The sequence below is a fragment of the Diadema setosum genome, chromosome 9, assembly GCF_964275005.1.
Source record: "Diadema setosum chromosome 9, eeDiaSeto1, whole genome shotgun sequence".
Lineage (NCBI taxonomy): Eukaryota > Metazoa > Echinodermata > Echinoidea > Diadematoida > Diadematidae > Diadema > Diadema setosum.
The window spans coordinates 22,375,557-22,390,245 of NC_092693.1; the positions used below are offsets into that span (position 1 = coordinate 22,375,557).

At 43.0% G+C, this 14,689-nt stretch overlaps 1 protein-coding gene across 3 annotated transcripts in view; it reads left to right on the forward strand.

The window, feature by feature from the left end:
• The window catches only part of LOC140232950 (uncharacterized), a 35,179-nt gene that overhangs the window by 14,764 nt on the left and 5,726 nt on the right, over positions 1-14,689 (forward strand). Inside the window, exons 2-13 of one of the 3 annotated variants that reach the window (XM_072313060.1) lie at positions 1,605-3,017; positions 3,786-3,930; positions 4,467-4,582; positions 5,186-5,275; positions 6,189-6,334; positions 7,986-8,115; positions 8,892-9,316; positions 9,833-10,075; positions 10,681-10,969; positions 11,747-12,119; positions 12,515-12,842; positions 13,706-13,805. In XM_072313060.1, coding sequence (XP_072169161.1) covers positions 1,611-3,017; positions 3,786-3,930; positions 4,467-4,582; positions 5,186-5,275; positions 6,189-6,334; positions 7,986-8,115; positions 8,892-9,316; positions 9,833-10,075; positions 10,681-10,969; positions 11,747-12,119; positions 12,515-12,842; positions 13,706-13,805 — 3,792 coding nt within the window. In that variant the 5' untranslated portion in view covers positions 1,605-1,610. The remainder of the gene's footprint in view (positions 1-1,604; positions 3,018-3,785; positions 3,931-4,466; positions 4,583-5,185; positions 5,276-6,188; positions 6,335-7,985; positions 8,116-8,891; positions 9,317-9,832; positions 10,076-10,680; positions 10,970-11,746; positions 12,120-12,514; positions 12,843-13,705; positions 13,806-14,689) is intronic. The other 2 variants (XM_072313062.1, XM_072313061.1) reach the window with 2 other exon arrangements.

A 14,689-nucleotide genomic window follows, 5' to 3' on the forward strand; every position in this document is an offset into this window, starting at 1 on the left:
CCGGATAAGCGAATTGGTGGGATATGGGAGACACAATGTTAATGTATATAGCTGCCGTCCAAGCTGCCGTCCCAGTGCACTGGCAACTACGTGTAGGCAGGTAGCGTACCCCGCAACGGTGGTGTAATCTATGCTAGCCTGCGCAAACTTGTAGTCCCGATAGATCATGACTGCTTACTTTTATGATGATAATGTGGTGTGAATTTATGTTAGTTCTGTTGGGAATATTGTAGGTAAATTGTGTGAGTTTTGTAGAAATTTTAATTGAGTTTAAAGTCACTGTTTTTTCTCATTTTTTTTATAAAAAAAAAAAGACCTTCACTGCGTGAACGCATCCGGATAATACAGCCAGATAAATGGAGGCAGGATAATCAAGGTCAAACTGTAACAACAACAAAGTTGAGTGTCAGGTTAAGGCTTGGCCAAAATGAAGTAAGACTTAAGAACTCATTGCATATGTTGCAGTTGCGATGTTGATAGCAATTCTTCCTTTCTTTCATCCTACAATATACCCTAAGTCAGTGTAACATGTGACCCTGCTCGCTCGCAGTGCCATACAATTGTATGTTGGCTTACAAATGTAGCTTAGGGCAAGTAGGGTGTGACAGGAGGAATGGCTAGTATGCCAGGAATAATGAGTTTTTGGTCATACTTTACTTTAGCCAACCCGACACTCAACTCTATCGTGACATTTCAGTGTCAACTTAGCTCCCTTCTCAAACTTTCAGTCCCATTATTGATTGCTCTCATCCAATACAATGTACATGTACCATATCCCCTTACCAGCTCTCTGCAAAAAGACCACTGCAATGTTGCGAAACTTTTGTGACCACAGTTGGCAAAAATAATCCATGTCAAGAACTGATGACAATGCCTCTCACTGAAATAACCTTAACTTCTATAGTACAGTATGAAATCAGAGGAACATGCAGAATTGTGGATTTGACCTGTACCTGATAAAAACTATCATTAACCTGAGGACGGTTTGATTTTGCTACAACACGCATTTCCCATAGACACCTGCTCCTTGTCCTCAACGGGTTAAGATGTTGCACTTTACATCTAAGGAATGCAAATGGAATGCTTCACTAACCTGTCTGCCACATAGATTGGATGTAAATTCAGTCAAAGACCAAGACAGTTTTGTAAATTGTATTTTTTACAAGCGATGAGGGCATGATCTGTCCAGTACTGAGCACTGCTTTTCAGCAGAAATAAAAAGCTTTATACTCCACTCTCTTTTCACTACTTGGCCTTCATGACATGTGACCTACAAGTGTAAGATCCATCTCCAAAGCAAATGCCATGTTTGGCAGAAGGGAATATTTTTCTCTGTCATCTGTCTTGTGGTTCAAAAGGTGTGAAGTGCATTTTTTACATGTGCTACATGTAGGTTACACTCCTTTTTACTCAATTAAAGATGACATTGAATTTTATTACCTGATGGACTGTTTGGCTTGATGTGAATGTTTCACTGCTTTCAAGAACATTGTGTATTCATGACAGTTGTTGCTGCTGTGATGCAAGTCCGAAATCTTAGAATGTTTGAATCCCAGATGTTAATTCCTTTTACCTTTTCTCTCTCTCTGTTTGGAATTTGCTAGGGGATCATGGATGATGGTGGGTTCACCAGGGATTTGGACTCTGACAGTGATAGGGAAGAGTTCCAGTCAAGCTTGGTGGACTCCCAAGACTCTCAGTCCCAGGATGAAGCAGACACATCCAGAGTGACCCTCCAGGAGATGGATGAGAGAATAGATTCAGAGGGAAGTGAGGATTGTAGGAGTGTGGAAGACATGGAGGATGAAGCGATGGAGGGGCCGTCCAGGGTTAGTGCAGCCGGGATGAATGAGGAAGAAGAGATGGAATACATGTCAGGGAATGATGACTCGGAGTATGTTGCAAATGCATCTGCTGCTGCAGAAGAGAGTTTGTACTACTCCTGTCATGAGGAGTTTAATGGAGAGAGTGGACTCATGGAAAGTGACGCGTCGAGGAGAGCGGGGCCGCGCAGTCCAGAGGGCCCTCCTCCTGAGAGTCCAGGAACAGCTGATAGTACTAGCGAGACTGCAGAGTTTGACTTCGAGTCGCAGACAGAAGAAGAAGTGATGCAGAGGTTACCAAGCAAGATGGTTGAGGGGGAAGGAGAGGAGGATGTTGATGAGCATCTTGCAACGCCTGTTAGTCCAGAGTCTAGCGAGTATGATGAGGAAACAGGCGACACAGAGGAAAAAGGTGCCAGCAGCCTCCCGGAGAGTACAACCAGAGAATCTCCGAGTTACGCTGAGCAGACAGACCAAAGGGAGTCACTGTTTGTTGGAGCCTCATCAGAACTCACTGATGATGGCGAAAACCTTTCGAATTTACATGTGCCTGACTGCAGGCAGGATGACTCCTTAGTAGGAGAAATCAGGACAGACCAGCCAACAAATTTAGGTCGTGACCCTGCCAGTGAGGAGGTAGATGACACAGACCAAGGTGCTTACATTGCAGAGCAGGAAAACGAGGACAGACTGTCAAGAGACTCTGCTGAAAATGTTGGGACAATAAGTGAAGACAATGAAGATGCTAGAAGTACTGATACCCCTGTTGTGTGTACTGATGCTGACAGGACTATTGGTAGGCAAGATAAAAATGATGGCACAGAGGCAGTAGTAGTGCAGAGCAGCCCCAGTAAAGACAATGAGGACGAAGACTTCTTAGATTTGAGTGTGCCTCCAGCCGAGCATCTTTCCGACAAGAAACCCGTGGCGGGGCGCGATCGTGCGGAGGCAGCCGTCGTGGAAGTGCACCACATAGAGGATCACGGGGACGAGCTCGATTTCGAGGAGGACGTCGAGGACCATGGCCACGCGGAGCAGGAGGCTGCAGAGAGGCATTCGGAGGAAGCGCAGAAGGCATCAGAGACTGAGGAGAAGGAGAAGGAAGATGTGATTAAGGAGGAAGCCGATGAGGGAGGAGATGGGGAGGTCAAGGATGATGAAGATGATGAAGAAGGGGAAGATGGAGAACTTGATGTAAGTTGCCATTCTCGGCAGTTTTTTACATACTTGCATGCACTTTGCTTCAAAAGCTTACCAAGTGCTCATTTTCAAAATGGAACATTTAATGGAATATCCACTGAATTGAATGTATTTCAATGGTAGCAAAATTGGGAATTGGCATCGCTCTCAGGTTATGACAAGATGCATTTTATAAATTACAAGATTTGGACACAGTGCACCTTCACTATTGTTTTAGGAATAATTTGATAATTTATTATGCCTCAGCCCCAAATTGTATTGGAGACATTGGGTTAATAATTTCAAAAAAAAAATCATAATGTTGTCACTATATATGTGTATGTGCAATATGCCGACCTGAGGCTGAAATTTGTGAAGGAAAATCAACATTTTCATGACTTGCAGTCACTAATGTAAAAAAAAAAAAAAAAATACCACCAATGTTACATCGTATACATTGTTGTGCAGAATTTTTTTGTGTGTCTTTAAACTAAAGAATACATGTTGTGAGCTCTCTCTGTAATACAGCTTACTTCATGTCCACTCTGTGTCAATGTATATTTCCCCTACCTTGACAGGAATAGGATAAGTTCATTCAAACTGCAAAACCTTGTTTACCTACTGCTGAAGTTGTACATTGAATTGGTACATCTTCTAATGCTGGACAAGCATCCGAGTGCATGACTTTCATCAATTGACTTTGTTTCAAGTGATTTTAAGACATTCTTGCTGATGTAAATGCCACCTGAGTCTTAGTTTGGACCCTAATGTCTCCTTACTTAGGATGATGACATGGAGGAAGGGGAAGTCAAGGACCCCAATGAGAAGAAGAGGCCAGAAACAAGACCGATCTGCCGCTTCTACACCAGAGGCCACTGCACCTGGGGAGGGTCTTGCCGCTTCATTCATCCTGGTGTCAACGACAAAGGTAGTGTCTCTTCGGTGGTATTGTGAATGCACATCTCAGTGAGAGCTAATCTAAGAAGTGTTCTGAGAACTGTTCTAAGCTCCCACCTTTCTCCAATGCAAATTTATAATCAAGGGAAATTGAACGGCAGATATTATGGCTCTCTCGGACTGAATCGATCTACATTCACTGCCCATTTGTGGTACCTCAAAAAACCATGACTAGTGAAGGCCTGCTAGAATAGAATTGCCCCTCCAAAAATATGTGCAGTGAAGAACATTGGGATAAAAATTGTACGTGTGAACTAGGAGGTTAGGCAAAAGAAGTCTGTAACCGCTCAATAATCTTCTTCGAAATGGGCTGCTTAGAGGAGCCTGTAGTGTGAATGTTTTTTGAAGTGCTCATTACTGGCATTGCCAAACCTTTACATAGTCTCCCCGCGATACATTCCCTTTAATAGTATTAAAAGAATGAATATTATCACTGTCATACTAACATGGCTGTTTCTTGCCCTCATTCGTATTGAGTTATTTTGTGCTTGTGTTGTCCCCCCACAGGGAACTACTCTCTAATTGACAGGAGAGAGCTGCACAATGCCCAGGCCAAGCTCCTTGGACAGCCCCTTGAACCCCCCTCACCGCCACCCCAAGAGAGGCAGCTCCCTCTTCCGGAGGTAAGCTGGTGACAGCATCAATTGATAGTTCCTCACTTTGCTTATAGGGTGCCCTTGTGCAATGGGCATGTTCTCAACTTTTTCTTTAAAGATAAACAAGGCCCCATTTTCCTGAAATCACACCCCCACAAATCCCCAAATATGTTTATCTTTAAAACTGATTTCCTTTACAGGCTATCTCTTTTTGTCCCCTTCTCCCTTTCTCCCCTCCCCCTGTACCTTAAGATACATTGTGTATGGACACATAATCCAATTTCTTTCAAGTAGTTTTCATGTGTTCTTTAAGTACTCTTACTCGTATTTTGATGAGAACCTTATTTACTTTTTTTTTTTTGGAAGTGGAAAAATAAAGCAAAATATATTACATTTATCAGGTTTCACTGTATCAGAGGTGCCAATGTTCTCAGCATTTTATGCTGCCTTTTGTTTGGCTGCTTGTAACTTTTGAATCAGTCCCTAGCTTGCATCCTAGTCGATCAAGGACAAGTGGTGATCCTACTTTGCTTTGAGTGCTTCCCACCATGGAAAAAAAAATGTGGCGTATTTGCAAGATTTTCATTTAAGACAGTGTCAATGCAGTGTGCTATTGCAAAACCCCTACAGGAAGAAGAGTTGGAGTTTCTACCCCCGCCTCCTGAGGAAGCCCCGAGAGTGGAAAGTGCTTGGGAGAGAGGTCTGCGGCATGCACGGGAGGTAATGAATATAATCAGTGTTTAAAGGTATTGTTTACCATTGGGAGCAGTGATTTAAAAATGTTTGAATTATTTGATGCATATGTGTACATGTAGGTCGGCTATATCACAAAACATCCTAACGTCTAAAAATTGTGCAATGAAGCCTAAAATATAAGGAGATATCACTATTTTTCTCAACAAACCATAACTGTACACGGTTTATTCTATTATAACTATTGTTCACATTTTGTATGTTCAACAATGCTTGAATATAATTTAATGTTTTTGCATTCGTTGTTCTATCCCTGATTCACATTTTAGAATTATTTTGAAGCACTAAAGCTGGGTTTTTGTTTCATCTGCAAATGGTAAATAATGCCTTTAACATTTAGTGGATGGATTCACAGGTCAGCATGGTGTTATTGTAAAGGAAAAATCTTCACTTTATGTTATACATTAAAAAAAAAGAAGAAGTCATTTCCACAAACCTGAAGTATTGCGATAGAAACATTGTTTGATCATGCATCACATAAAAGTTTTAGGTTTCAAAGTGTGATTAACATTTTGAAAGAGTGATGAGGGAGTACATGTGGATTCAATTCATCATAGTAGAACACATGTCTTGCATGTGCATTCAAATTTCAAGCTTTCTCTTGCTACACAGTTAATGAAGGGTACTCATAGGAATTTGTCCGAGACATGACCAAGTTAACAGCAATTCTTAAGCAAACTCCCTATTAGGTAAAGTGGAGATAGCAAGTGCAATAATATGCTCATTTAAAGGCATAAGGATCGGAAATATCCATGACTGATTGTGTGGAAAATGGTCTATTTGGTTGTTGATGAAACCAGCAGTCAAGATGGTTGGATTCACAGTTATGCCATTTGAGTGATGGTAATCATTTATGTCGTGAAACATTTCTTGCCCTCAGCTGAGGAAGAAAGCCATGCAGCTGAAGGAGAAAGGAGTTCTTCCTGAAGAGCAGAAAACGATTGGGGACATGATTGATGAGGAGAACGACTTTGACAAGGAGAACGAGTTTTTTCCACGCAAAGGCGAACCGGATGATATTTATTTGTAAGTTTCAAGCATGTACACTGTAACACTCAACATATAACAGCACTTTATAGAAAACTTTATAGAATGTTCCCATTAATCGCGGCAAATTTTGTTAATATCCAGCAAGCATGAACTGTTTTTATGCCTCCGCCACAAAGTGTCGCCGGAGGCGTTATGTTTTCGGGTTGTCTGTCCTTCCGTCCGTCCGTCCATAATCGATTTTGTGGACAGCGTAACTCAAAAACCGTTAGAGGTATCCTACTGAAACTTGGCATGTGTATGTATGAGCGGGCGAAGTTGTGCCTATCAAATTTTGGGTGCACATGCTCAAAGTCAAAGGTCAAAAGGTCAAGGTCAAATGCTCAAAATTTCACTATTTCCTCCATATCTATGCAATGCCCAAAGGTATTTTCTTGAAACTTAGTGTATACATGTACTACCAAATGAAGATTCTCTACACAGAGTTTTGGGTCATGAGGTCAAAGTTCAAAGGTCAAGTGAAAATTTTAAAATTTCATTTTTTTTTCTCCATGTGTATCTCGGAAGTAGTTCAAGGTATCTTCATGGAACTAAGTACATATGCATGTACTGACTGGAAGTGATTATCTAGGGAATTTGGGGGTCATGGGGTCAAAGGTCATTGGTCAAAGGTCAAGGTTAACCTCATATTTTTGCAATGCCTGCAAGATTTTTCTTGAAACTAAGTGTATACATGTATTACACAATAGAGATTCTCTGGGAAGTCTTTCACCAAAAAGTTCACAGGTTAAAATGTCAAAAGTTCTTGTGAAAGTAGTAAATTTCTCTTCTTCCTCGATATCTCGAAAGTGACTCAAGGTATCATGAAACTTAGTACTAATTTATGCATGTTCTGCCTGACAGCAATTCTCTTAGGAATATTAGGGTCAAAGGCCAGGTTAAGATGCTAACAATTTACTGTTTAATACTGAAATTATACTTTTTCTCCATCCCTTGAAAATTACTCAATTAACATGCATATAAAACTTTGATATAAAGAGTCAAAAGTCAAGTAAAAATCCTCAAATCCCCACATGCTCTCTTAGAAAATGGAGCCATCCATCCAATTAAACCTAGTTCAAGGAAAGTGAACATTCAACACATTTGTGACAATTGTGTCATTTTGATATTTTTCTAATTATGTTAAACTGTCATCACACATTGTCAAGACGTACTATATACCTATTAGGAGAATCATGCATTATGTAGGAGGCATACCAGTCGCCATAGCGACATTTCTAGTTGTGTATGTTATGGCTTCTTTTGTGTGAGCTTTATTTCCACATGCACAATTTGAGTCTGTTTTTCCTTTGCCCTCCCGAATACTAGGGTTAATGTGGTTACTCTTGCTTTTAGGCATTCAGAGAATTGCTAGTACATAGTGGCAGCCTTGAAAGCAGTATTCCACATATGTCATCACTTATTATCTCTGGATATTGCCTACTTTGTTGTTGTTTTTTCATGCTTCATTTAGAGCTGAGGGGTATAAAAGAGATTTCAAAAGATGATTTTTTTTTTCTGAAGCAAGAAAAATCTGTCCGTGCAGTGACATGCATTGTAGTCCTGGAAATGGTATGATATACTATGTCAAAAGGAATCTTTCATATATTAGCTCATATTGTGTATTCCTTTCCATGCCATCTTTATGCAGGCAAGATGACATGTACCCACCGGAGCCTATGATGTACCCCTATCCGATGCCAGACCCTTATGACAGGCATTATGGGTTCAGGGAGCCACAACCTTCCCCTCCACGACAGGTGTACAGGGTTCGACAAGACGTGAGTGCTGAGTGACCACCCCCCCCCCCCCAACTTCCTGTAGTCTGTTCATTGTCCTTGTCACCCTGAAGAAGCTGGAAGGAGAGGATTTACCCCAGTCTCTATGTATTGATTTATTATGGATGGGACATTTTCTTGCTTTTTCTGTCCACTACTACGTGCACATAGAAAATCGTCTTTGAATCATCAGGTTAATATGACAGCGGGGTCAGAATGGTTCATTTAGTCCCATGCCTACCTTGGACATACAATCTCCCTGGTTTGGCTCAGTTTAGACTAGTGTAATCTTTTGACTGTGTTATTGCTGTCCCCTCTGTTAAAGGGCAACATACGCTGCCTCTGAGACTGGCAGTGAAATGAAGATTTTAGTGCATGGGAATCAAAAACACTTGCAAGTGAACGTGCTCACAAGATCATGTACACACCAGCTTAAAATCCAGTCCAGTTTGTATGTGTTCTTGAATGAAGATAAATAATAACAAACCCTGTGGGTTGCCCTAGGTTGACTAGTTATGGCCAGGGAATGATGCTAGTCAAGAACATTGTGGCATGCAGGAGAAAAGTGTGGCACTGACATTGTGACATCATGATTGTGTTCTTCAGTTGCTTCACTGATAGGGTCAAAATGACTAAGTTCTTGTAATGACACTTCATAGTTCTGAAGTCAGATTTATGTATTTTTATGTGTGTGGCAACTTTCTTAATTTCATTAAAGATGGAAAAGTATCCTGATGTGTTCATGAAAACTGGTAATTTGATTAATTTGTGCCCACTAGTTCAATGACCCAAGGAGACGAATGATGGACCAGAGACCTCGGGGCGGTGACCGCAGACCAAACGACTTCAGCCGCGCCAGGCAACAGCAGCAACAGCAGCTACAACAGCAGCAGTTTAGCCGCCAACGCCAGCCCCCTCAGCAGCAACCCTTCCGAAGGGGCCGCAGCCCGGGAGGCTTCCCCGAGAAGCGCCGCGGCCGCGAGCCAGTGAGGAACCAGCCGCGGCGGGAAAAGCCCATGATGGCGGACAGTGGGCCACCACAGCAGGCAGCTGTCAAGTCCTCCAAGAACAAACCGGCGGACTCCTGGCAGGACCCATGGGCCAGGACCAAGTCACCTGCCAGGAAGGGCAAGGCAGGCGCCGGAGCTGGTCGACGACCACGGTCAAGATCAAATTCATCAGCCTCGTACAGTGACAGATCATAGTGAGTCAATTCTTATATTTATTCATTCATTCATTCATTCATTCATTCATTCATTCATTCACTCATCCATTATCTCTTAACAAGAAGAAAAAAAAAGGAAGAATCCATGATGATGTAATGGTAGTGGAGTAAATGAGTGAAATTTACAACAGAAATATGTATGTTCTGGGACTCATGTGTATACACATTCCCAATATGACTGAAGGTTTTTTCTTTTCTGAGCTGTAGTAGCTTATTGGTCTTACTGTTGGAAAGGTATTGTGTATTGCTTTAGAATTATTGACATCTGCTGTTACAAGAGCTCTGTAATCTTGTCATAATAAATTCAGATTGATGAGGGCAAAAGGCACACATACAGAAGTGGGAGAAGGTGTGGGTAGAACAAAGAGCTTTTTGATTCTTAAGATTTACCAGAGTGAAAATGAATGTACTTTTGAGGAAAAGAGAGGAAAATGTGAAAGTTTTGAATACTCACACAGCAAAGTGAAAAACTATGCGATTTTTCCTGTCTTCTAGCTCATCTCGGTCCAGGTCTGGATCTGGATCCCGCTCGCGGTCCCGGTCCTACTCCTCCCGCAGCAGGAGCTCTTCAAGGAGTTCCTACTCCCACTCTTCCAGATCGCGCTCACGATCGAAGTCAGCTGGCTCCCGCTCCTTCTCCAGCTCCTCATCCCAGAGCAGGAGTCGATCGCCCCCGGCCACCAGACCCAAAGTTGGCCCTGCGAGGCCTGGAACCAAACCTGTGCCCAAACCCATCCCGTATGTGATTTTGATTTTGATTTTGATTTTTTTCCAACCTGGCAACTTAGGGAAGCTCACCAGGGAAAGCCTGATATTTTGTATTCTTGTATTTTGCTTGTTTTCTTTGTTTATCTGTTATCACTTGTATTGTCTTGGAAGGGAGTAGAAATGGCTAGGAATCTTGCCCCGTCTCCTCATGATACTACCAGTAAGCTGCATGTATCATGCTCCAATTTCATACCTTCATTATTATGTTTGTTTGTTTTTTTTTTTTTTTTTGGGGGGGGAGGGGGTGAGGGCACTTTGTCAATAGCAATAAGCAGAACTTTGATTTTTTTCTGCTACATGTAACTCTCTACATATCTGCACAAAGTTTTTAGTGCATGAATATGAGGACTGTGTGCTACGCCAACGCATATTAATTTATTCGTCTATCTGTGTATTTTTTGCATGATAATTCTGCGTAGATATCAAATAAAGTTTTCTCTGTCAGCTGAGGAAAGGTCATATGAGAAGCAGTATGTATTAGCGAGACTTTTGTCAAGAAAACATGATACTACTTGTCCTGTGCCAAGATGAAGCAAATTCCCTTCACTCTCATTCTGTTCTGTTCTCTGTTATAGCAGGGGCTCATTCAAGCAGGGGCCTACACAACCTCCAAAGGGGCAGCCTCCACCCCAAGCCCGTGCACAGGCACGAGGTCCACCACGTCCCCAGCCCCGCCCGCAAGCCCGCCCTCAGCAGCACCCGCACCAACGACCGCAGCAGCATCGTCCCTCAGAACGGTCCCCACCACCAAGGGGCCAAGCCCGGCAGGAGCCCCACCCGCAGACCCGGCCTCCGGTCCGGAAACAAGGACCCATGGCAGCTGGGCCAGCAAAGTCTGGTCCTCCCAAGCCAGTAGACAAACAGGTATGTGCTCTGGTGGGACTGTCCTATCCAAAGCAAAGATGAACCCTAGATATATATTGCTTCTTGTAGAATTAATTTCTGTAATATTTTTATTTTTGAAAGAAAAAATAGGACAAAAGATTTGATCACTAAGATCCTTCTACAGAAATTTTCTCTCATCGGTCATTTGTTGGAAATAACTTTGTTGCTTCTGGCTGCCCACCGAAGTGTATCAGATGGCAGTCTGATGAATCCGGCTTGTGTTGGTTGACAATCGGGTCAGTGTCGGATATGCAGGATGTGATTGATGAGGCAAGATCATCCAATGAGGATTACGCGCGACATGTCTGACACTGATCTGATAGTCGACCATCACAAGTCGGATTCATCTGACTGAGATCTGATACACTTTGATGGTTGGCCCGAAGCAACAAACTTTGCTTCCGAGGAGTGACCGATGAGAAGAAATCTCTGTGGAATGGGGGTACTACTCACGTTGAAATGATTTGGGACACATCCTGAATATTCAAACTTAACTAACCCAGCCAACATTAGACACACATGTATCCTGAATGTTATGGTTTTATTTTGTAATCTGAGGATTTTCAACTCACTGAGCCAAAGGCGCAAGTGAGCTTTTGTGCATGTTCAGCTTCTTCTTAAAAACCCCATGACAGACTTTCACCAACTTGGCAGGTAGCATCCTCGGGTGATAGGATCTAAATTTGTTCAGTTGGGCAGAGTGCCCCCCCCCCCCCAAGAGTGATTCCTTAGATGGAATTTCTTTTTCTTCATCAGCAGCCACCAGCAAAGGCCAAGCCAGGCTTTCCCAAGGTGCCACCAGGAAAGCGCAGGACCAGGTCCCGCACACGCTCCGAGAGCTTGAGCAGCATCAGCAGCCGCTCCAGCTACAGCAGTTACAGCCGTTCCAGATCCCGGTCCCACTCCCGTTCCCGGTCGCGCTCCTCCTCCTTCTCCCGCTCCCGTTCCAGGTCGCGCTCGATTCACCGGTCATTCTCGCGGTCCAGGTCGAGGTCGCGCAGCAGCTCCGTGAGCAGTCGGTCATCGGTGTCCAGTGCCGACTCGGAGAATATGTACGCTAACCTGGCCAGTCCAGTTTCATCAGCAAGCTCCACTGATCTCGCCCCAACATCAAGAAAAGGATTGAAAGGTCAGTTTCACTGAGGTTGCAGTGTCTCACAACTTTAAATTCATTAGACCAATTGAAATATGTTATTGTAGATGCCTTGGTGGGTCACAGGGTGATGAAGTATTTCACTCGCTGTCATTTATGATAATCTGCCCAATTGTTGAGTAACCGTGGAACAGCTATGCAAGCTCCTCTCTCTGCCACTCTCAATCTTATTCTTATCAGTGTTTAGTGCATGTTCGCTAACATGAGATACAATGCAGGATGTCAAATCTGTTATAGTGCTCCAGATCTCCCTAATCTACAGCAGTACACCAAATGCTGTGTCCTTGCCCTCTCACATGGCAGGACTGAAGAAATTATTACCACTGAAGTAAAGTAAAATGTTCTCGAATAATTTCTTGTGTTCTTCGTAGGTCCTGGAAGATCTTCAAACACCGTGTCATCATCAAGCCGACCTGGAGGTCCAAGCAAAGCTGGCCACAGACCATCTTCTCACGTCGTCCATTCCTCCTCCAAGAAGATGGGCAAGCCTCCCCCCAGATCTCCCACGGCCCGAGTGCCGCCAGAAAAGGGACCCGTGCGCGGACCACCCAAAGTGCCTTCGGGCGACCGCCCCACCAGCAGCAGTGGTGCCAAAGTGCAGCCACAGCACCGGCCCAGCAGCACCACTGCTCCTCAGCCCAAGACCAAGCCATCCAGAGGCTCCGAGGCCAAACCTGGTCCAAGACCAACAGACCCAAAGTAAGAAACCATAGGCCTTATGATCTCTGTCCTTATTGTTGGTGTTCATGCTCATGGATATAAGAAATAACTATAAATTATACTTCGTAATTCCGTCAGGGATTACGTTGACAAGAGAGACCCGCTGACGCATGCGCAGATTCCCCAATTCGTTGACGGCGCATGTGCACTGAAGCACGGCTTCGGATGCCCGTTTTTTCCCCTGAAAATATCGGCGCGATCCTCAAGAATACTGTACGAGCTGAAATTTTCGCGTACAGATATTTTCGCGAATTGCTACTTCGAGGACATTTTCGCGTGTTGTTAATTTCGCGGTTACGAGAGTCTAACTGAACTTACTTAATTGCGCGTTGTTATTTTCGCGGTTCGAAGGCGATTCGCGAAATTCGCGAAAATAAAACCACCGCGAAAATTTCAGCTCGTACAGTAGGCTAGCGCTTTAGTAAATTATGTAGACATATTTTTCAAGCCATATCTCACTCTTGACATAGTGATGTAACCCTTTGTCATCATTTTCATTTTGTATACTATGAACGTGTAAGATGTATAAGCCATATGTTATTTTCAATGACTTCAATGTTCCTTCTCAAAGTTACATTCTCATATCTTAACTTGTATCCTTATCCCTTTGGAATCATTCTACTGATTTTGTGCCATCCACACAATCTTGTGTGATAAATTTTATTGTGTAGTTAGCTTTTGGATTGGCTTCCCGAAACTGTTTTCCTTTTTCTTCCTCTACTTTTATTTCAACTCTTTTATGGTGCATTTACAGAAGCATGTATTTTGGGTGTCTACATACAAGTAGTCAGATCTTTCCATACCAGTTACTGGTCTAACAATGTTGTCTTACGTATGTGCAGGATGAAGGAGCGTTTGGGTCCCATGCCAAGCAGTAATGTAGCAAGGCACAGCACCAGCCACCCGGCACGCAAGGACATCAAGCTCAATCTCATCAGCAAGGTAACGTTCCCACCACTGCTGGGATTCGTTTGCAAGGCATCATCGTTTCCCACTTTATGCTTGTTACCATTGTTTTGTTTGCATCGCTCTTAAATTTGTAACATTCAGAACCACTCCAAGCTGTGACGTATCAGCAGATGAAAGGCTACATCACTCTACAACCTCCCACCGCCCCCCCCCCATAAAAACAGTGAGCTATGTTAATTGTTCACCAATCCATCTTTGTGCTTTATTATGTAGTCATCTTTGCGTAAGAAATACACCAATATGATTTAACCAAAACTTAGTAGAGATAGTCCTTGTAGTAAAGGAAATCTAAGTTGATCATATAGGGAACTTGAAGTCGGGTATTACACAGTTCCATGACATTTGCTTCTGCGATAATTGCCCCCATGAAATATCTGCACGCTTAGCCAAACGTAAATTCTACCCTTAAACATAACCCTAATCCTAATCCTCACATCAAATTAAACGTAAAACCCAATCACAACCCTAACCCTAACCCTAGGTCCTTGGAGAAAGTAACACCAGAGCAATTGTCGCAGGAGCAAATGTTATGACACCGTGTTACTCAGGGTTCACACAACTCCAGTGAAATGGATGGTTGTATGTCATTTGAGGAAGGAGCTGTGTATGACCATGTGACATTCGTAGAAAATAGAGTACATCTTTGTGGAGTGAAAATAACACAGTTTCTGCAGGGACACACCCATGTGAAGCCCTGTGAAGTGTCATCATTGTGAGCTGCTCGAAATTTTATCTAATGGAGAATGTCCCAGTGAGAGAAGATTGTAAAGACTGAAATACATGAAATCAAATGAACATAGCAGCAAATGTAAGGAACAGAGTGACAAGGAAAGCATGTATGACAAGAAATTATGCAA